At 39.2% G+C, this 21,884-nt stretch overlaps 1 protein-coding gene across 1 annotated transcript in view; it reads right to left on the reverse strand.

The window, feature by feature from the left end:
- The window catches only part of CFAP20DC (CFAP20 domain containing), a 272,252-nt gene that overhangs the window by 12,891 nt on the left and 237,477 nt on the right, over positions 1-21,884 (reverse strand). The window contains exon 15 of the mRNA XM_007469022.1: positions 306-400. Coding sequence (XP_007469084.1) covers positions 306-400 — 95 coding nt within the window. The remainder of the gene's footprint in view (positions 1-305; positions 401-21,884) is intronic.

Consider the following 21,884-nt stretch of genomic DNA (forward strand, 5'->3'; position numbering starts at 1 on the left):
GGAATTGCTAGAGTTGGAATTCAGATGAAGGTCAATTTGACACCAAAGCCATGCTCTTACGCCTTAAACTATATTTTGCCCATGGATTAACCTTCAGGAGAACAAGGACAATTTCTCTTTTAAATTCCTTTTAGTTGCAAAGAACCTATAATCCTATAAAATGAGGCACAGATTACCTCATTTTGGGTGTGTGAGCCTAAGTGATCAGCATTTAAAAAAAACAGTGGCATCTCAAAGTGACTGATTTTCTCTACATATAGTTAATAATTTTTATTTTTTATGCTTGGTGTTTTTCATATTCCCACCTTGAGCACTCAAGCTTCCGGAAGAATCCTGATGCTGCTCTGCTGGCTGTTGACTGGGAGGAACAATCGGTGGGCTCAGCATATTTAACCAGTCCCTAAAAAGAAAAGAAGAAAATAAATGAACCACATGTTTGTAATTCCATATATAGATTTTACGTTTCTCCTGGATTTTTAACTCCCTGTGGCTTCCACAAAAAAACATTTTTCCCTTCTTCATATTTCAGAAAATAAGATGTCCAGAAACTAATATTCAGTTTTAAAAATCTGTAAATACATAGTCAATTACTTAACTAACTAGCTGTTCAATAAATACACCAGCTAAATGATGATGACTGTTCCTCTCAAAAGTTTATTACTGTTGATCGTCAACTATAGCACAGCTCCTCTCACCTAAGAAAATTATTTCAACAACTAAGAAGAAATGCAGCAGAGACAAAGCTCCTTAGGACCTTTGGATAAGAAAGCCTGACAAAGTTACATGTCATGGATGACAAGAGTCCATTTGGTGATTCAACAGAGAAGTTAGTCTTGGAGCTGTCATGGACCAGCCATGATGGTGGGAGCTGGTATGCATTCACTTGGGGCTTTAGGGCAGGGGAGGACAAAAGAAGGAAGAGTGAGGGCCTTTGGGCCCTTGAGTGGCTCAATACTTCAGTTCTCCCGGTATGAATGGGGGCAAAGCCACTTCAGAAAGCACCTCCTACATTCCCCGTCCCTCTGCCTCCAAACTTCCAACCTCATTCGCAGTCTCTTTACTTTCCTTCTTTCCATTCTTTTCCTGTCTCTCTGCTCCCTCTAGCAGATACCTGGGTGGGTGTGCTGTAAGTCAGTGACATCCTGAAGGCATGAGTCACTGTGTGTTCTACTTCGACCCTTTCTCATCTGTAAACTTGCTATTGAGCTTCCTCACGGGGACAGGGCAGGAAGGGGAATGTGAAGGATTTTCCAAAGTGAATTATATTTCTTGCATTGATATCAGCAGCCTGTGTCATTGACCTTTTTCTTCTCAACAGGAACATGTTCTCATGACCAAAAAATTTCTTTCTAAATTCCTGCATTTCCTGCTGTCTTTATCTACAATGGGAGACAGTCCCGACCAGTAACTAAGAGCACTGGCTCTCCAGGACAATCCTGGCACCATGTTTCCGAAATGTGAGAACTTAGCCAAGTCATTTATAACATCACTAAGCCTTATGTATAAAAAGGAGATAATAATAGTTACTCCAGAGTTTTGTCGTTAAGATGAAATGAAAAAAATGGATGAAAAACGTTTGGTATGGATCTGGGTACAGAGCTGCTGTCAAAAAATTTCAGCTATGACCATTATCATCTTCATTATCAGTGAAGATAATAGCATGGCTGTACCCACAATGATAAACCAAGGTAGGAAGTGGATTCTGCTGGAATTAAACCAGCCAAGGATTGTAGAATGATTTCAAGTCTATACAATAGAAGTTTTCTTTGCAAGCCATTTACTCTTCTTGTATAAAAAGGATCTTAATGTAAAAATTATCCAATTCCTATCTGTATTATTTTAAGATACTTTCACTCACTGCTTACCTTAGCTATCACTAGATTATGGCTTGTGAAATAAGCAAGGTGAACTTGCTGTGTAATTGAATTTCATAATAACACATTAAGGACATCAGAAAGGATTTGTCACAGACTTCCAAGCTAATGGGGCATTTTCTGATAAGCACCTTTTACTTAGTCCATTTAATTATAGCAGACCAAAAAATTCCTACATTATAGAAAATTACAAGGTCACATACAAATTACTAGCCCAGTGGCTTCATTACTCGGCAAGAGAGACGGAGAGCAAAGATGAACAGGAGAAAAATAATGTTATCATATGATGACACCCCAGCGACAAATTAGAAACTCCACACGATGGCAGTAGTAGCTTCTACCGTGGTCCATGGACATGCAGGAAAAAGCAGATGTTATAAAAGGCAAGACATTACTTCTTAGGCCAATGATTTGGTTAATGTTTTTCTTCTCAGCAGTAGCTATGGAAAGTACAGAGTTTTTCTTCTTGTGAATTTTGTTTGTTTTAAAGTAATTTCAGATTTATAGAAAAGTTTCAAGAGTACAAAGAACTCCTATATATCCTTCACCTAGATTCTCCAATTTAAACATTTTATCACATTTGCTATCTATCTATCTATCTTTCTATTTATCATCTATCTATCATCATCTCTCTATCAAGGGTTGGTAAGCTATGGCCATGGGCCAAGTCTGGCCCACTGCCTGTTTTTGTAAGGACTGCAAACCAAAAATAGTTTTTATATATTTTAATGGTTGAAAACAATTAAAAGAGCAATGTTTCATGACACATGAAAGTTATATATAATTCACATTTCAGTGTCCATAAATAAAGTTTTATTGGAATACAGCCACATTTACCTTTTTACGTATTGTCTATGACAGCTTTTGTGCTATGATGACAGAGTTAAATATTTGTGATCTGGCCTTTTACAGAAATGTTTGTCGGCCCCTGGTCTATAACCATGAGGTCATATTGCTTCCTCTAATACTAATATAATACCACAGAGTCATTTTCATCTTTCCTTTTCCCTTTCTGACACTGAGGAACCTGGCTCCCATTAGCCTCAGTATATTTACTTACTTTCTGAAGTCCAGAACACGCCAAAAGTGGTGTCACACAAAACTAAGCAAACAAAACAAAACAACCAATAAAACACCCCAAACCTACTCTCTAGGATTCTCTGTTTATGGTTCTTTTTTTCATTAGTTAAAATACCATGTTCAAAATTTACTTAGGCTAGTTCATTTTCTACCTCTTCAGTGAGGTTATATTCTTAATTTGAAATATAGTTAGCATCATTTGCTTCTGTTTGCATTAAGTTTTTCTCCCCATTCTTGATTTTTATTACTTTTGTTGTTTTGAGTAGGTAAAATATTAACAGTTCAAAAGTCAAACTTTTACAGCAAAGCATATTCAGTAAGAGTTAGATTTCCTTCATCCCTTCCAGTCTGTTTCCACCCCCTCATCATTTCAACACCATCCCCACCCACTCCTCCAGAGGTAATTAATTTCATTAGTTCTTGTGTCTCTGTTTCTTTTTGCAAAAATTCAGCAGATACACGCCTATTTTTTTCATTCCTCTTCTTTCTAATGTAAAAGGTAGTATACTATAATTACTCTTTTGCACTTTCGTTTTTTCAACTTAAAATATATCCAGGAAATCACTCATACCAGTTCATAGAGAGCTTCCTTATTCTTTTTTTTTTTTTTTACAGCTGCATAGTACTCCGCAGTGTGGCATACATTTATTTCACCACTGTCCTGTGTTCAGGCAAGTTTTAAATATTTTGTGATTATTGCAATTAATGCTACAATGAATAACTTTGGGCATATCTATTTTTGTATATGTGGAGATATACCTTCAAGATAAATTCTTGGAAGTGGGATTCCTGGAATAAAAGGTAAATGCACACTTGGTTTTGTTAGATACTGACAAATTGTTTTCACAAGGGTTGTACCCATCAGCATTCCCACCAGCAATGTCTGAGAGTGCTGGTTTGTCTACAGACATGTCACAGTATTATGTTGTCAAGTTTTTAATGCTTTCCAACCCAAGAGATAATAACTGATAACTTAAAGTAGTTTTGATTTCCATTTTTTTGCATTTGTTCTCATTATGAACATTATGAGTAGAGCTGACTCTTCATATGTTTAAGGCTATTTAATATATATGTGTATATATGTGTATGCATGTATGTATTTTATATCTATCTCTTTTTTTTCCCTGTCTGTTCATGTCTTTTGCTCTTCTTCCATCAGGTCTTTTTTTTTCTTTTTGCGGTACGCGGGCCTCTGTTGTGGCCTCTCCTGTTGCAGAGCACAGGTTCCGGACGCGCAGGCTCAGCGGACATGGCTCACGGGCCCAGCCGCTCTGCGGCATGTGGGATCTTCCCGGACCGGGGCACGAACCCGTGTCCCCTGCATCGGCAGGTGGGCTCTCAACCACTGCGCCACCAGGGAAGCCCATCAGGTCTTTTTTTTTTGGTCTCTTTCCTTCATTTTGTCATCTGTGTTTGCTTATGATATTTTTTGCCATGCAACAGGTTTTTACTTTTTCTGTACTCATATGCATCAATCTTTTCTTTTATTGCCTCTGTATTTATTTATTTATATTTTAAAATAAATTTATTTATTTATCTATTTACTTTTGGGTCTTTGTTGCTGTGTGCAGGCTTTTCTCCGGTTGCGGCGAGTGGGGGCTACTCTTTGTTGTGTTGTGCAGGCTTCTCATTGCGGTGGCTTTTCTTGTTGCTGAGCGCAGGCTCTAGGTGTGCGGGCTTCAGCAGTTGTGGCACGCAGGCTCAGTAGTTGTGGCTTGCGGGCTCTAGAGTACAGGCTCAGTAGTTGTGGCACACGGGATTAGCTGCTCTGTGACACGTGGGATCTTCCTGGACCAGGGATCGAACCCGTGTCCCCTGCATTGGCAGGTGGATTCTTAACCACTGTGCCACCGGGGAAGTCCCTGCCTCTGTATTTCAAATCAGAGTTAGGAAGTTCCTCCCTACAACCAGGTTCTATAGAAATTCACGCTTTTTTTCTTCCAGTTACTTGCATGCTTTCATTTTTCACATTTAGATTTCTGATCCATTTGAAGTTTATTCTGGTATATGTTGTGAGTTTATTCTGGTGTAAGATGCATCTAATTTTATCTTGTAAAAATGACTACAGGTTCCATATATTGTGTTAGCATACGGTATTTGTTTTTCTCTTTCTGACTTACTTCACTCCGTATGACAGACTCTAGGTCCATCCATCTCATTACAAATAACTCAATTTCGTTCTTTTTTATGGCTGAGTAATATTCCATTGTCTAAAAAACCGGTACTGATGAACCTAATGGCAGGGCAGGAATAAAGATGCAGATGTAGAGAACGGACTTGAGGACACGGGGCGGAGAAGGGGAAGCTGGGACGAAGTGAGAGAGGAGCATTGACATATATACACTACTAAATGGTAAAATGGATGGCTAGTGGGAAGCTGCTGCATAGCACAGGGAGATAAGCTCGGTGCTTTGTGACAACCTAGAGGGGTGGGATAGGGAGGATGGGAGGGAGGCTCAAGAGGGAGGGGATATGAGGATATATGCATACATATAGCTGATTCACTTTGTTGTACAGCAGAAACTAATACAACATTGTAAAGCAATTATACTCCAATAAAGATATTAAAAAAAGTGACTGCAGAATTCTCTTGACAGGAGATGTTAAGATTTAGAAGATTTTATTCAATTAAGAAACTTTAATCAAAACAACTCATTTGTTTGGCTTTTTATTAAGTAAGCATTAACAAAGTATATTTTGAAATAAAGGGTTTCCATGTTAACTATAAAATATGGAAAATAATTTGGCTAAACAAAGTCAACCAGGAGGTTTTCTTGCAAGACCTTTGAGAGCCTTTAACAGACTGTGAATCTCCTGAGAGGAGGGTAGAATATGTAGACTGCCCGCCTTTTTGCATCTGGAACTGTTCCATCTTTTGGGATCATGAGTCCACAGACCACACCATACCTTGAGACACTTCAGGTTATAACATTTTCCCACCCTGGTGACATTGTTTTTAAGTATTTTTAAAATTTATTTTATTTTTATTGAAATTTATAATATTGTGTTAGTTTCAGGTGTACAGCAGAGTGATTCAGTTATATATATAATATATATATATATATTTTTCAGATTGTTTTCCATTATAGGTTATTACAAGATACTGAATGTACCGTTCCCTGTGGTATACATGAAGACCTTATTGTTTATTTTATGTATAGTAGGTTGTACACATATACTCCTAATTCATCCCTGTCCCCTTTGGTAAGTTTGTTTTCTGTGTCTGTGAGTCTGTTTCTGTTTTGTATATAGATTTATTTGTATTATTTTTTAGATTCCACATAGAAGTGATATCATATAACATTCCTCTTTCCATAATTTCATTTTTTCAAGAGCAATCTGTTTTTTTTGTGTGACTTGTTAATAAGCCGGAAATGTGTAGTCTAGCACCTGTATCTTACATGTTTACATGTGATATTTAATGCTAAGCCATGTTTTGACCCCCATGCCTTCCCAGGCCACAAACATCTAGGGACGGGGGAGTGCCAGATCAGGCTCATTCACACATGTCAAGCCCTAGCTCGGTTGTGAGCCACTTCCTTGGCCTGCTTCTCACCCCGGCTGCCTGTGCTCTGGAGCCTGCTCTTGCTCTTCGTTCTCCCATTTGCATATCTGCCCTGTCGTTTGCACTTGTTACTCTATGTTGTTTGGTTTCCTCAGCTCTGGCTATAATCCTTTTCTCTCTACCTGTAATGAAAACCTCCAGCTCCTCTGGTGGAGAAGCATCCTTTTCAGTCAGGCTTGCTCTCCGAGCATGCTCAGGGACTGCTTCCTCCTCCTTTCTCTCGTGGACCCAGGCAGGCCTCCCACCCCTGCCCCTCCTCTTGGAACTGAAGAGAAAGGACTTGCAGGCACACCTATACATGCTGAGCTCTGTCACCAGAAGGTGTGTTTTATTTAAGAGTCAAGACAATTGGTTCACTTCAAATACCACATAAAAAATATAATGTAGATGAAAGATAAATACCGTCTTGTGAATCCTCACAGTGGACAAATTCATCTAACATTAAAATCCTGCCCCCCGCAAATACCATGCTCTTTCCATTCAACTTGCATGTTAGAGTTTTGAAGGGAGGCAGTGAGCTTTAACTGAATCAGAGCTGACTCAGATATTTTTACAACTGAGGATAATGTCCTCACTTAAGATAGACTATGGTTTCAGTTCCTTCATTTAAAAACAAGATTTTGTTTACAGCAGAATTTTACACACATTTATTTCATTAACATGCTTCCTATAAATACATCATATATGTACACACACACACACACATATACAAATACATGCATGATATGAGAGCAACAGTTAGCCTGATCATCTCTCTACATATACAGTAATCATTTACCAAACTGCTGTGTGTCAGACCCTGGGGAATCAGAGAGCTCATCGTCAGACCCTGGGGAATCAGAGAGCTCATCGTCAGATGGAAGAAGCATTCTAGCTAACAGAAAACGACATGGGCTGCTGTGGGCTGATCAGCTTATTTGTGTGTTCCCTAAAGTAATTCCCTTGTAAGGAAACTGCCTACAATCTTGTATACGTTTAAATATTTATTTGGGTGAGTAATTATTTGAGAAATCTAAAACATGACAACAATGATTACATAGCTCTCATTTACAGCACTGAGTTACCTGCTACCATAAGGGCTGGGTTAGAGGAGCCCAGTGTGAAATACTTCTACAGGAGATCTTCTGTTAGGAGTTTAGCAACTTGCAGCAAGTTCTATACAATACTTATTGATATTTATCATTTGGTACCAGTGTAAATTTCTTATTCACTGAAAGCAGTCTGGGTTTTAAACATCTTCTAGGGCCAGGGAACAGACTGGGGAGAGGACTAGGAAATAGCTCACTTCGGGGAGAATTCACAGATTCTTTTTAAAACCTGGTGAAACTGTTTTCCCAGAAAAATGACCAAGAATACCAAATTTTCTTTCAATTTTAGGTGGTTGGAGATCATCTGAAGCCCATTCGTGCACTTCTGGACCCCGAATTAAGAACTTATGCATCTTGGAATATCACGGAGGTGTTTTTGTAGTGTAAAACCCATGGTTCTTTGTAAAGGATCAGACAGTAAATATGTTAGGCTTTACAAGCCACAGGTCTCTGCTGCAACTATTCAGCTCTGCTGCTGTAGTGTGAAAGCAGACATAAACGATAAGTAAACAAGTGGCGTGGCTGTGTTCCAATAAAATCTTATTTACGGAAGAAAAAAAAAAATTCTGCAATGGGCAGGATTTGGCCCATAGGCTGTAGGTGAATGACCCCTGTCTTAGAGGAAGGAACTGTGAAGTGGAACACTCTCAAGGCTCTTATGAAAATTTCTGTCAATTTTCCTCCGAAATGCCTTATGAATTTACCTTTCTCACCAGCTCTACATCCACCACCAAAGTCCAAGCAACTACCTTGCCTCCTGTTATCTGCAGTAAAAGCTCTGAATTGATCCCCTTAGAGTCATTCATTCTGGCTTCACTTCTCTGTTCTTCACACTATGGCCAAAATGCTAATCTGATTATGTCAACCTCTCTTTCAAACCCTTCAGTATCATTGGGAAGCTATCGTATTTGGGAGAAAGACCAGAATTATTACCTTGGCCTTTGAGGCTCTGCATAGCCTCGTCTCTATGTGTTTTTCCAACTTCATCTTGCACTGTTCTCCCTCTCACTCACCATGCTCCAGCCACACTGGGCTTCTCTTGATTCCTGGAAATATGCCATGCTCCCTGCCATCATGCGACTTTTGCCCAGGCTGTGCCCCCTTGTCTACACCATGTTCTCCTCTCCTGCTCCTAACCGCCCCCCTTATCCTGGTAAAATCATATCCAACCTTACATTTTGGCTCAAGCATCACACTCTTGAGAAGTCCTCCTGGACGCTCGCTCTCCAATCTAGCGGAGTTCCTTTGTTACTTCTTCTAATAGAGCAACTGTGATCTTCTCTTTAAGAGCTCTTACTTGAGTTCATAATTACATCCTCATTTGTTTGATCGTTCAGTGAATGAGGTCTCCCCCACTTGACTCTACCCAGCACCTAGCAGAGTGCCTGGCACAGAATACGCACTTCCTCAATATTTACTGAATGCATGACTGTTGAGTCTCTTTGTTAGTCCAGAATACTGAGCGCCACTCAGAGTTGAAAGTTTCCATGACAATAAATAATGCTGCTGTTGCAACGCACTCTTGCATTTTGCCTCTATCTTACTCTTTCTCTACCTGCTAAGAACATGCTATTGTCTTCTCGTCATGTGCTTGGTACACACACAATTTGGGGTCAACCTGGGGACACACACTTGCCTCTTTATAGCCAAGACAGAAAATTTTTAATTTTCTCCCTCAGAAAATAGCATGCTGGTTCAGAAATGTTTACTAGGATGAAAAACTAAGAAAATGTATGTTTCCATTTTTTTGAAATTTAAACATAAGAGCTCTCAATAGCTTTTCTTCATAGGATTCGTCTCTCATTTGAAGCAGGAAGCTCAAGCAATAAGTTGGAAACACAAACAGTATGTTGGGAACTCTTTTGCATGTGTCTTAGTATGGACTGGAGCAAGTATTAAGATGTTACTGTTTACTTTCGGTTTGTTTCCTGCAGGAGCTCTCTAACCAGATTCTCAGTGTTCTGGTTCTGAAGACCTTCTCCAACACTCCCAACAAGTGTTTACCTAGTGTATACTTGATTATCATCAGTGACTGTGTACTTACTACTTTCAAAGACCATATTTCATGTTCCAATAGGTTTGACTATTAGAAAGTTTTTCCCCATGTTGAGGAAAAAAATTTCCTTTTCATTTTCACCTGTTTCTCCTACTGTTACCCCTTGGGGCTTTGAAGGAACAATTCTAATCTCTCTCCAAGATGCAGCAGGAGAGAGGTAAGGAACTATCTGTCCAGAACTCCTTCCTCTCCCTTCTCCTTGGAACAGCTCCCTCTGACCACATGACTCTGGGAATGATCACGTTCCTACATGAGCCCAGAGCCTCAGCTGACTGGCCCGTGGGTAGACAAGTGACCCAATCTGGGCCACTCATTGTGCTTCCCTACAACTTCTGAATCTGGATCTGAAAAAGAGAGATAGTCCCACAATGAAGATGGAAGCCAAAAGAAGGGAAACTCAGATGCCACTGGTGACCACATATCCTGTCACGTGGTAGAAGCCAGTCTTAAGAGAGAATGAGGAAGCTTAAAGTCTGGGTTCTGGGAATAAAACAGTATTGGTACCAATGAATGAACTGGGAAATTAGGGAGATGTTATAGGAGTTTGGTTTAGCACATGAAGAACCTGAGGTCTTGGTTGTTTCTCTGTGTGAAGATGTGTTAGAAATATTGAGGATCCATTACCAGGTCCCAGTCTTAGCTCTTGAATATGCTGACATTGCTCCATACCCACTTGCCACCATTCTAATCTATGCTTTTAGAATCTCTCCCTTGTTTTTCTCCCAGCCAACCTGGACTCCCTTGAATCCAGAGTGAGCTTTTCAAAATTTGCTCTTAGGGCAAAATCCCAAATTCTGCATTGGCTTAAAGCTTTGCATAGTCTGATCCTTACCATCTTTACAGCACAGTTTTGTGCCTTTCCCTCACTGTCACTGCCACTCTACCCCCAGGCTTCAGATGGAGAGCCACATCCTTAGTCTCTTTTCCCATAATGGCCTAATACTATAGACTGAATGTTTATATCACCTCCCCTGCAAATTCGTATGATGAAATCTAACTCCTGATATGATGGTGTCTGGAGGCAGGGCCTTTGGGAGATGCTTAGGTCATGAGGGTGGAGATCTAATGAATGGGATTAGTGCCCTTATAAAAGAGACCCCAGAGAGCTCCCTTGCCTCTTCTCCCATATGAGATCACAGTGAGACAATAGCTGTCTATGAACCAGGAAGAGGGCTCTCACAAGACACCAAATCTGCCAGGACTTTGATCTTGGACACCTCAGCCTCCAGAACTGTGAGAAATAAATTTCTGTTATTCATAACCCACCTAGTCTATGGTATACAGTTATAGCATCCTAAATGGACTAAGACACCTAGTTTACTTTCTCCATCTTTCAGCTCAGATTTTACTTCAGAGAAGCCTTGCCTGAGTTCTAAGTCTACTGCAAGTTTAATATCAGTCAATGTTAGAGCAGAAAACACTTGGCACACTCAAATTAGGATGATTTGAGGAGGGTTTAAGAAAGGGCTTCTTACAAAGGTAAGGACGGGTATAGGAGAACCACACGGGACATTAGAGAATCCTAGGGATTTTGCCATCCCCCCACCCCCAGCCTTAAGGGACAAGGGAGGAACAGTGACCAGAATCTAGAAAGAGAGAGGGCCTCCTTAAGAGGAGCTGTGCCCCAGACTGTAAGTTCCATAAGGCAGGCAATCACGTCTGTCTTCTTCACCTTGGGCTTGACACAGATACTCAGTAAATGTTTGTTGAATGAATGAATGAATGAATGGATACTTGTAGGAAGGCCAGAGCTCTAAGAGAAAGATATACAGGTGAGAGTGAAAAGACTGGAACGTGGATCAGTTCTCTGAGGAAGACCTGCTACAGAGGAGGTCAGGAGAACATGCTCTGAGAGTAGTGGGAGGAATAAGAGGAGTCAGAAAAGGCAGCTAGTTGAGAATGTTATGAGAATTATTCTTCTCAGACATTTCTTCTTTTCGCTTCATAAAAGTACTCTCAGAGGATGTCTACATTATGCTGACATCTGGAATAGGATCGTGTCTCTTCCGTAGCAAAGGTTGGGAAACACATTATGTAAACAAGTACTGTGTTTTTATCTCACATAAATCCATGTTTATTTAGAGACACGTAGCCAACAGTCATACAAAAGGAAAATCATATTCTTTCTTTCTTCTGGCCTCTACTAAATCACCTCTCCTGCCCATGTCTTTGCAAGTAAACCCGTAAAACAGAGAGGACACTGCTCTCTCCAAGGGCTCAATGCTACAGGAAATCACAAAAATCATTGACTTCTTTTACTCTACTAAATATTCTTTATACATTCTCTGCAGAACTGAATATTTTTCCTGTTTGGCAGTATTTTCCCTTAGGTTAAGAAAGTATTAATGACATACCATCTTGAGATTATTTTACATACATCGACTCATTAGATACAGCAGATAATTCAACTCTGGAGGCACAAATCCAGGCATCAGCCATCAAATCCAACTATAACATGTGAACAGCTAATATCCCGTCTACTTGAAACAACATGGAAAAAGGCTTCTCTATACTGTTGTCAGCTTAGCTGCTTTATAATTTTACATTGAATATATGTTTATTGAGCCCCTGCAGTGTTGCAGACTTTGTGTTGTGTACTGAGGAATAAGACATGATTCCTAGCCTTGAGGAATTCAGTCTCCTAGAGACCGACTGTTAGATGAACACTTATAAGAGAGTGAAGCAAGCATTGTTAGAGGTAAGCCCAGGGGACCTTTTACTGTTAGGAGAAGGGCTGTGGCAAGGCCTTTTATGTTTAGCAAAAGGGATGACAGGATTCCTCCTGAAGGATGAGAATGAGGCCACAAGATAGAGAAAAGACAAAAGGATATTCTAAAAGGGACAAACAGCATGCACCACAGCAGAAAGATGTAAAGAGCTTGAGGTCCCTCTAGCAGTGTGAAGTGATGGGCACTGGGTGTTTATATATGTGTGGAATGAAGACAAACTAACAATTACTGAAGAAGGCAGCGGTCTTATATGGCAAGCTAAGCAGTTCCTACTTTATTCTGAAGGCGTGGTGGATCTATTGAAGGACTTTAAGCCAAAAGAATCTTGGATTTGCATTTTAGAAACATCAAGGTGGCAGCTGTGTGGAGAATGGATTGGTGGGGAATAAGAGAGGGGCCACAAAAATCAGTTAGGAGTTTGTTGTTGTATAATCTAGGCAAGAAATAATGATTTTTATTTTGGAAATTTAGTCCACATGTGTATGAAAATACATATGAGGAACACAGAACCTGCCCCTTGAAAAAATTCATCTCCCATTGTATCAAATTAAGGTTGTAATATACAGCAGTCTCCTGAGAATACATCTTGTGTTTGTCATCCTGTGAGAGTGAAGGTCTCTAGAGATGGCAGTATACCTCAAGGATCTTACACTCCAGCAAGTAATATTTTAGATTCTTTCTGTGTGTCCCATATATTATACAAGTTAAATTCGAATAGTTATTGAGTATCCATGTGCCCAACAGTGTATCGGATATACGAGGGTACTCAACAAATACAAGATATAGTCCCAGCCAAAGATATGAACAGGGAGGTCAGAAGAAAAGACATATAAATGCGTCCTGCCTCCCCCAAATATGGGAAGATATTTGACCGTGTATATAATTATAGAAATGCAAATTAAAATAATGAGATATTGTTGACACACAGCAAATTGGCAAAAGCTCTAAACTTTGATGATACTCAGTGTGGGCTGCAGGAATGTAAATTAGTGAACAATTTGGTAATATCTATCGAAATTACCTTTGACCATGTAATCTCATTGTTAGAAACTTACTCTAAACACATACTTGCCCAAGCTCATAAAGATATGTGCATAAGGATATTTACTACAGCATTGTCTACAGTAACAAAAAGCTGGAAACCACCGAAATGCCCGTCAGCAGAGAACTGACTGAATAAATTATGGTACATCCAAACAATGAAATAATATCCAGCAGTTAATGAAGAATGTGTTGATCGTCATGTGCAAATTCAGCAAGAGGTCCAAAAATCTATCCAGTAAAAACCCCCAAATCAAGTTGTAGAACAGTATAGAGTCTCACCCCATTTATGTTGAAAAATTACATAAACAAAACACGTTTTCTTGTATGTGCATAGAAAGTTTCTGAAGGATGCACAAGAAACTGTTATCCTGGGAGTAGGGATGTGAAGTTGAGGGTGGAAGAGTTAAGACCTGTTTTTCAGATCTATTTTTCTCCTTGAATTTTTCTCACTCTGGTTGAATTTTTTTTAAAACGACTTTCTTTTTAAAAGGCAGATTCTTGCTCTTCAAGAGCTTCCAATTTGATGGCATCTATAAGAAAACTTTTCTTAAACATGGCTTAAAAATATCTATAAAAAAGTGCTTTACATGACAAGTGCTTATTGGAAACAGGAGTACTGACTGGTCCCTCAACCAATGGAGGAGGAGGGAGGAAAATGGGGTGCCTTCCTCAATGCCAACACACACCATCTGAGCTGATCCTAGCAGCCTTCTCCATTGGAAATATCAACTTCAGCGATGAAAGCAGAACATTTTGGGTCTTTATAAATGTTGGTAAAGTTCCAGGAAATTGTCAAGATTTCATTTGCATAAACAACAGCTGCCTTATCTAATGCTATAGATATGACTAAAAAAATAGGTGGTGGCTTATTATTTTTAACACATCATACACAAGCCCGATTATTAAAACAAAATGGTTCCTGAACTGAAATTTGCAACGTCAGGTCTGACAATTCAGTGATATAACGTGACAAAGAATGGTTACAATGGGAAAGATGAAAGATGCTCTACCATAGAGGGGAGGCCTGGTTAAAAGCTCAGTGGGAAGACACAGCCTTTTCTCATTCTAGATGTATTCATGGGACTGTGTGAAAAGAAGTTTAATATTATGTTTTAATCAGCTTTTCAAAGGGTCTCTCTTCTTTTTTTTTTTAGTTGCTGGAAGATAAAAGGTCTCAGTGTCATGGAAAACTAAGCAGTGACTCACTTATCCTTTACCTTTCATTGGAGGGGAATACTTTTGGGGTGAAAATTCTCAAGGAAGTCAACTTATCTCCTCAAAACAGAAAAAACTAATCAAGCATTGTCTGATTAATTAGAGACACTTGAAAAAAAAATGCTATCAAGGCCTACAGCTGTAATCAATTTAATCAACATGCAGAGAGCCAATCTGGCTTTCTTGATTAACAAAGCTGAATGTTAAACAGGGAGTGTGACATTGTAGTGCCATTAACTAAGGCTACACACTGAGCATTTTCCCTAAATATTCCAAGTCAAGTCAGGATAAAGTGAAAACTTTCTTTTATGATGAGGGCCATGGGAATGAACATTTCAATTTTTTCCCTTGATATTTTCATGCCAGAAGTTTCATCTAAGTAGCAGAAATATGTAGTAACTTCAGAATGCATCAATTAAGACACACAAAAAAATCAACTACCTGGGAAGATCACATAATAATAAAATGAAGACAAAAAAAGTGATGTGAGTTTAGTGTCAGCTTAGTGTCATCCAAGCTGGTTATGGATTTGGCAGGAACAGACACACCAGACACAGATGAAATTTCTCTTATTACGTTTTTAAGAGGTGAATGCAAAATGTATCTATAGAGTGCCTGGTGAGTAAATCAGAAAATTCAATTTGCTTATTTTATTTGCATGAAGTCAATTTAAATGTCAAGACATCTAATGCTTATTAATTAGATTGGCTTATTAATGGTTTGTTTCTTGCTCTTAAAAAACCATAGTTATAACTATAAAATAATGATTATATTTTGTGTAGCAGACCTTTGCAATGCAGTCTGGAGTTTTATCTGTTAAAACAGTAATTCTCAATCTTTTGGGGGGTAAAATTCTCTGTTTTTGTGCTTGAAATTTAATAATACTGCTAAATGCTGCTAAATAGTGTGTGACAACCAGATATTTGTTGTGTGTAATGTTACCAAAATAGGTTCATTATGGAGATATGTAAGTAATTTCCCTAAAAATTACACTGAAAATAATTCAAAGTAATCTCAATGTTATTCCCATTCACTTTTTCTTAAAGAGAAGTGGAAAAGAAAGAGTATGCATGGCACATAATAAATATGTATGAAGTGACCTGTTGGAAGAGTTAAAGCCTATCCATTAGTACATATTGTGGTAGTTTTGATTTTGGTTGGCTGAACACACTTTTCTTCTTCCTCTTCTGAGAACCTATAGCTCTTCTTTCCTATGGGCAACTCACTTCATGTGGTTTGGGGTATAAGCCTTCCTTCACTTCCAGTATGGGGACAGGCTTGAGATCCAGGGTAGGCCAGAGTCCACTTTTGGGCTTTTGTTGGGTTTATGAGGAGGGTCCTGACTCATGTCTACTAAAGCATGCACAGGTGAATGACATCTATTGAGTGTATTTTCCCACCGGAAAAATAAAGGCTGAGCAAAATTGTATAAAGCTATGGTTTATTTCTCAAGAGGTCCTTCAGAACCTCTATATTTCTTTCTTTTTCTTTTTTTTTTAACCTCTATATTTCTATGGGAGACTTAAATATTATTTTACAGCAGAAGGAGGCACATAGAATGAGGATTTTTCATTCCAAATAAACGTCACTGAAGATGCAGGGGGAAACAACTGTCCCTCCAAATAACAGGTTTTATCTTCTTATCTTTGGGGGACATTCAAAAAATATCTGAATGCCTGCTCTATGCCACTTCTTTTTTTTTTTCCTATGCCACTTTATACCTCAGTTCTAGGTGTTGACAACAGAGTGGTGACCAAGCCACAGTCTCTGCTCACATTAGAGGTGGAGACAGACAATAAATAAATATATAAATAAGTGAAGGGGTTCAGAATAAATGCCATCCTAAAATATGCCAATTTGACCTAACGATTATTTTGAGCTGAAGGCAGTGAGAAGAAGCAGACAAAAGAAAAAACTCTCTGCTCTACCCACCTCTTCCAGGAAGGGTAGGATGATTCTCTCTCTTTTTTTTTTTTTTTTTTTTTTTTTTTTTTTTCTCCCGTCGCGGAGCACAGGCTCCCGACGCGCAGGCTCAGCGGCCATGGCTCACGGGCCCAGCCGCTCTGCGGCATGAGGGATCCTCCGGACCGGGACACGAACCTGTGTCCCCTGCATCGGCAGGCGGACTCCCAACCACTGCGCCACCAGGGAAACCCGGGTAGGATGATTCTTAATCGTTGGTGACAACTCTAGACTCTTGCCAGGGATGGCACCAGAGGACTCTATACAACAAACCTTACTAACTACCTCTCATCTTCCATTAGTCTCCCCCATATATTTATCCTCCCAAAATTTGCCACCTTTGGAGGCTCAAAGTCTGTTTCCTTTGTCTTATCACTTTTCTACAAAATTTATTGTTCTTTGGTTAAGATGCTGTATAAGCCTAAGATCTAACCACTTCTTTCAGTTACTCATCACTGAGTTCTTCCATGTGTAAGTACGCTGCACATGTTAGTAAACTTCTGTTTGTTTTTCTCTTTGTTTTGCTAATTTGTCTTTTGTCAGTCTAACTTGCAGGAGGACCTAGGAGGGTAGAGGGAAAAAGTTTCTCCTCCCCTACAGAAATGAATGATTTCAGATCGCAAAAAGTGCTATAAAAATTTAAAAATAAAAGAAGATTTCGTGAGTATTTCATACAACAGCTCTAGCACAGAGTTAAGGTGCTAGGTTCCCATAAAAACTCTAACCTATTGCATATGGACCGATTCCAAATGCACAGGGAGACTGGGAACCACAGAATGTCTGATTTGGGGCCATCCCTCAGAGATGGATGTTTCTAGCATATTGGGCCTCTCAGATGAAGAAATTAAATTCACATTTAAACCCTATTTACAAAGGAAATCCTATTGCAGAGAATCCACAGACATTTTCATGTGCAGAGCACTGTACAAGGAATAATGGGGAGGCAATGGGGAATCAAAGAGAAAAATTCCATGACTTTAGATTGACCACCTCGACTTCTAGGATTGATTTCCTAAAACCCAGCAAGGCTTGGTTGGTCACCAAATAGAACACTAACATATTCCTATGCTGCATATCTGTATGAACAAATGGCTAGGGTGGGACTGTAGCAACAGCAATGACTATCATCATCACAATAGAAAACATGTTGACAATCCAGGGTGGAGTTGGACATTAGATATATATTTGGGGTACCAACACAGCGCATAATTAAAGTTGATTTGAACTTAAATTTCCTTTTAGCCTTGCAATATTTGGGTTAAAGTCTGTGCCTCTGTCTCCTCACCCAGAATATTGGAATTATAGGACTGACAACACCGGGTTGTGGTAGAGATTAAAGTATAATATAGCATATGGAAACTCTCACCACTCAGTGCCTGCTACAGAGATGGAGTGAACAGTGATAGGTGTAGTAATAGTAATAGTGTTAGTAGTTATTATTATTTGAAATTACAGAAAAAGATTCACTCTCAATCTTATATAACACCTTTTAGAGAGTTATAAGACAACTATGTGTTAAGTGCTTTGTAAGTAAGCCCTCAGCAAATCAACAGCATAAAACTTTGCAGCCTTTTAGAACTTTAACTAGAGAAAAATTGCCTTGAAATTAGAATACAAAATAAAACTATTTAAACCTTTCTACGGAATAATTGGGACTTAATGGTGCAGAAAGAGTAAGTGGGGTTTAATTTATTATTCTAATTTAGCTCTCTGGGCTTTTGTAAAGAATAACTACAGGGTATCATTTTCATCATTACGTGTTTCAGATTATCAGATGCCATATTTGTGTACTGATTTTCATTTTCTTTTCAAAGTTTGGTTATTCCTTTATGTTCACTAGTCAAATAAAACAATGATATGCTAAAAAACAAGGCTCTGTGAGGTGAATGACAGTTTAATTTTCCCCTAGTGTTGGCTGGTTGCACAAGAAAATAAAGAACTGGAGAAAGCTGGCAGGATCTTAAGTTGACTAGATTTATTTCCCAGCAGTTGCAGGGTGTATTAATTGTAACATTTCAATTAACGAAAAAATTGTGATAGAAGGCTGATGTGGGTGATAAACGGACTTTTGACAGATATGATGGTAAAATGCTGTTTTTAAAACATATGGAGGAAATGATCAGAATTCTTTTGTTGCTGGGACCATTCTAGTGGTGTGTAAATTGGGCTTGCCAAGGAGAGTAATAATTCTTTCCTGTCGCCAAGCTACCATCATCATCATTATAATTATTCATGGTGTTACAGCTTCTATTCAACCTAAAGATGGTCCTTGTTCTATAGAAAACTTACATGCTAAATTGTAAAAAAGGCGGGAAGATACCGAAACACTGAAATACCAGAAAGAGCAAACTGACTATATTAGACTAAGAATTATACTAATGGTTCTTATCAATACATTATCTTATGAAAGTGCAACATACACATAGAAACGTGCACAAATAAGAAACGTACAGCTCAATGTATGATCTGAAAGTTACTATAAGCACCACCTGGGCCAAGAATAGAAGGTTCTTTTCCCTCCTTCTCCTATTCATTACACTCGCTGCTCCCCCAAAGTAGGTCCGATGGTGACTTCTAAACTATCATTTAATAGGCTTGTTTTTGAACTTTGTATGAATGAAATCATACAATATGTATTCCTCAGCTGTCTAGCTTCTTTCCCTGAAAATTACATTTATAAAACTCATCCATGGTTTTGAGTGTAAATACTATTCTGTTGTGTGAATACATCACGGTTTACTTATGCCTTTTACTACTGAAGGAGACTGTGTTGTTTCCAATCTGAGGCTACCATGAATGTGTTTATGTTGAAAATTTTTTCCTCTTCCAACTTGGGTCCAGTGGTGGGAGCCCTGCAAATTAACTGACAATAGCCAGATTAGCAGGAGAAAAGACACAGTTCATTTACACATGTACATGGGAGTTGCTCAGTAATAAGTAACTCACTGAATAGCCAGACATGTAAGTTTGTAGACCGACTTAAAGTATGCGGGGGAGGTTAGGGCTTCAGTGGGAAAGTATGGAAGGTTCTATTAAGTTTTTTGATGCTATTGGAAATGGGCAGTCTGTCTTCATGGCAGCTGAATGTCAGCTGTATTTTCAGGAGGCTCTGCTTTAGTCAGATAAGGGAAGTTCAGATAAGATTTCTTTCTTCGTCTCTGCAGCTCAAATGTTTTCACTTTTTTTTTTTTTTTGCGGTACACGGGCCTCTCACCGTTGTGGCTTCTCCCGCCGCAGAGCACAGGCTCCGGACGCGCAGGCCCAGCGGCCACAGCCCACGGGCCCAGCCGCTCCGTGGCACGTGGGATCCTCCCGCCCCTGTATCGGCAGGCGGACCCCCAACCACTGCGCCACCAGGGAAGCCCTGTTTTCACTTTAAAAAAAACCCTTCTATCAACTCTGGGGGGTCTGAGTGTGTCCCCGCAGTTTATGCATGTCTTTGAGTACACATATGTATGTATTCTACTGGCTATATATCTATGGTATGTTCAGCTTACAGAGATGCTGCCAAAATAGCTTTTCAAGGTAGTTGTATCAATTTAAACTCCCACCAGCAGTGTGAGTTCCAGTTCCTTGGTATCCATACCAAAATACTTGGTATTGTATATTCTAGCCATTGTGATGGGGTGTAGTGGGATCACAGTATATTTTTAATTTGCATTTCTCTGATTTTTAATGAGTTTGTGCACATTTTCCTACGTTTACTGGCTATTTGGATATCTTTTTTTGTGAAATGCCTGTTCAGGTCTCCTGGCCATTTTTGCTTTCTTTTGAATTGCCTCCTTTTTCTTACTGATTTGTTGCTCTTCATATACTCTAGACATATATATTCTGGAGCCCCTCCTGTGTTGGCAATGTCTTCTTCCACTCCGTGGCATGCCTTTTTATTTTCTTAAGTAGTGTCCTTTAATATGTTTCTACTTTTAATATAGTCCAATTTATCAAATTTTCCTTTATGGTTACTGAAACTTGAGACCTGTTTATAAAATCTCCTACTCCAAGGTCATGATGCTATTCTTCAAAGTTGTTTTCTAGAATTTCATTGTTCAATATGGTAGTCACTAGCCACAGGTGGCTACTGAGCACTTGAAATGGAGCTAGTCTGAATTGAAGTGTGCTGTGAATATAAAACACACACTGGATTTATTTTTTTCTTTATTTTTTTTTAACATTTCTAAGCCATTTTATTTTTATTTTTTATTTATTTTTTTATTGTGGATCCTACATTATTATTATTTTTTTACATCTTTATTGCAGTATAATTGCTTAACAATGCTGTGTTAGTTTCTGCTTTATAACAAAGTGAATCAGCTATACATATAGATATATCCCCATATCTCCTCCCACCTGTGTCTCCCTCCCACCCTCCCTATCCCACCCCTCTAGGTGGTCACAAAGCACTGAGCTGATCTCCCTGTGCTATGTGGCTGCTTCCCACTAGCTATCGGTTTTACATTTGGTAGTGTATATATGTCCATGCCACTCTCTCACTTCGTCCCAACTTCCCCTTCCCCATGTCCTCAAGTCCATTCTCTACGTCTGCGTCTTTATTCCTGTCCTGCCCCTAGGTTCTTCAGAACCATTTTTTTTTTCAGATTCCATATATATGTGTTAGCATATGGTATTTCTTTTTCTCTTTCTGACTTATTTCACTCTGTATGACAGTCTCTAGGTCCATCCACCTCACTATAAATAACACAATTTCGTTTCTTTTTATGGCTGAGTAATATTCCATTGTATGTATGTGCCACATCTTCTTTATCCATTCATCTGTTGATGGACACTTAGGTTGCTTCCATGTCCTGGCTATTGTGAAGAGTGCTGCAAGGAACATTGTGGTACATGACTCTTTTTGAATTACGGTTTTCTCAGGGTATATGCCCAGTAGTGGGAGGCAACTGACCTCAAGCGACTAAAACTGTGTAAACAAAGCCTTATCAGATCCTTCAATCCTTTCCCAATGAAGCTCTACTCAATCCCGAATTCCCCCTTATTAAGCTGCTATATAAACCCTTACCCCTGGCTGTTCAGAGAGCCATTGCTGGGTCATATGGTAGTTCTATTTTTAGTTTAAGGAACTTCCATACTGTTCTCCATAGTGGCTGTTATCAATTTACATTCCCACCAACAGTGCAAGAGGGTTCCCTTTTCTCCACACCCTCTCCAGCATTTATTGTTTGTAGATTTTTGGATGATGGCCATTCTGACTGGTGTGAGGTGATACCTCATTGTAGTTTTTTTTTTTTTTTTTTTTTTGCGGTACGCGGGCCT

This window comes from Lipotes vexillifer, unplaced genomic scaffold (assembly GCF_000442215.2).
Source record: "Lipotes vexillifer unplaced genomic scaffold, Lipotes_vexillifer_v1.1 scaffold989, whole genome shotgun sequence".
NCBI lineage: Eukaryota > Metazoa > Chordata > Mammalia > Artiodactyla > Lipotidae > Lipotes > Lipotes vexillifer.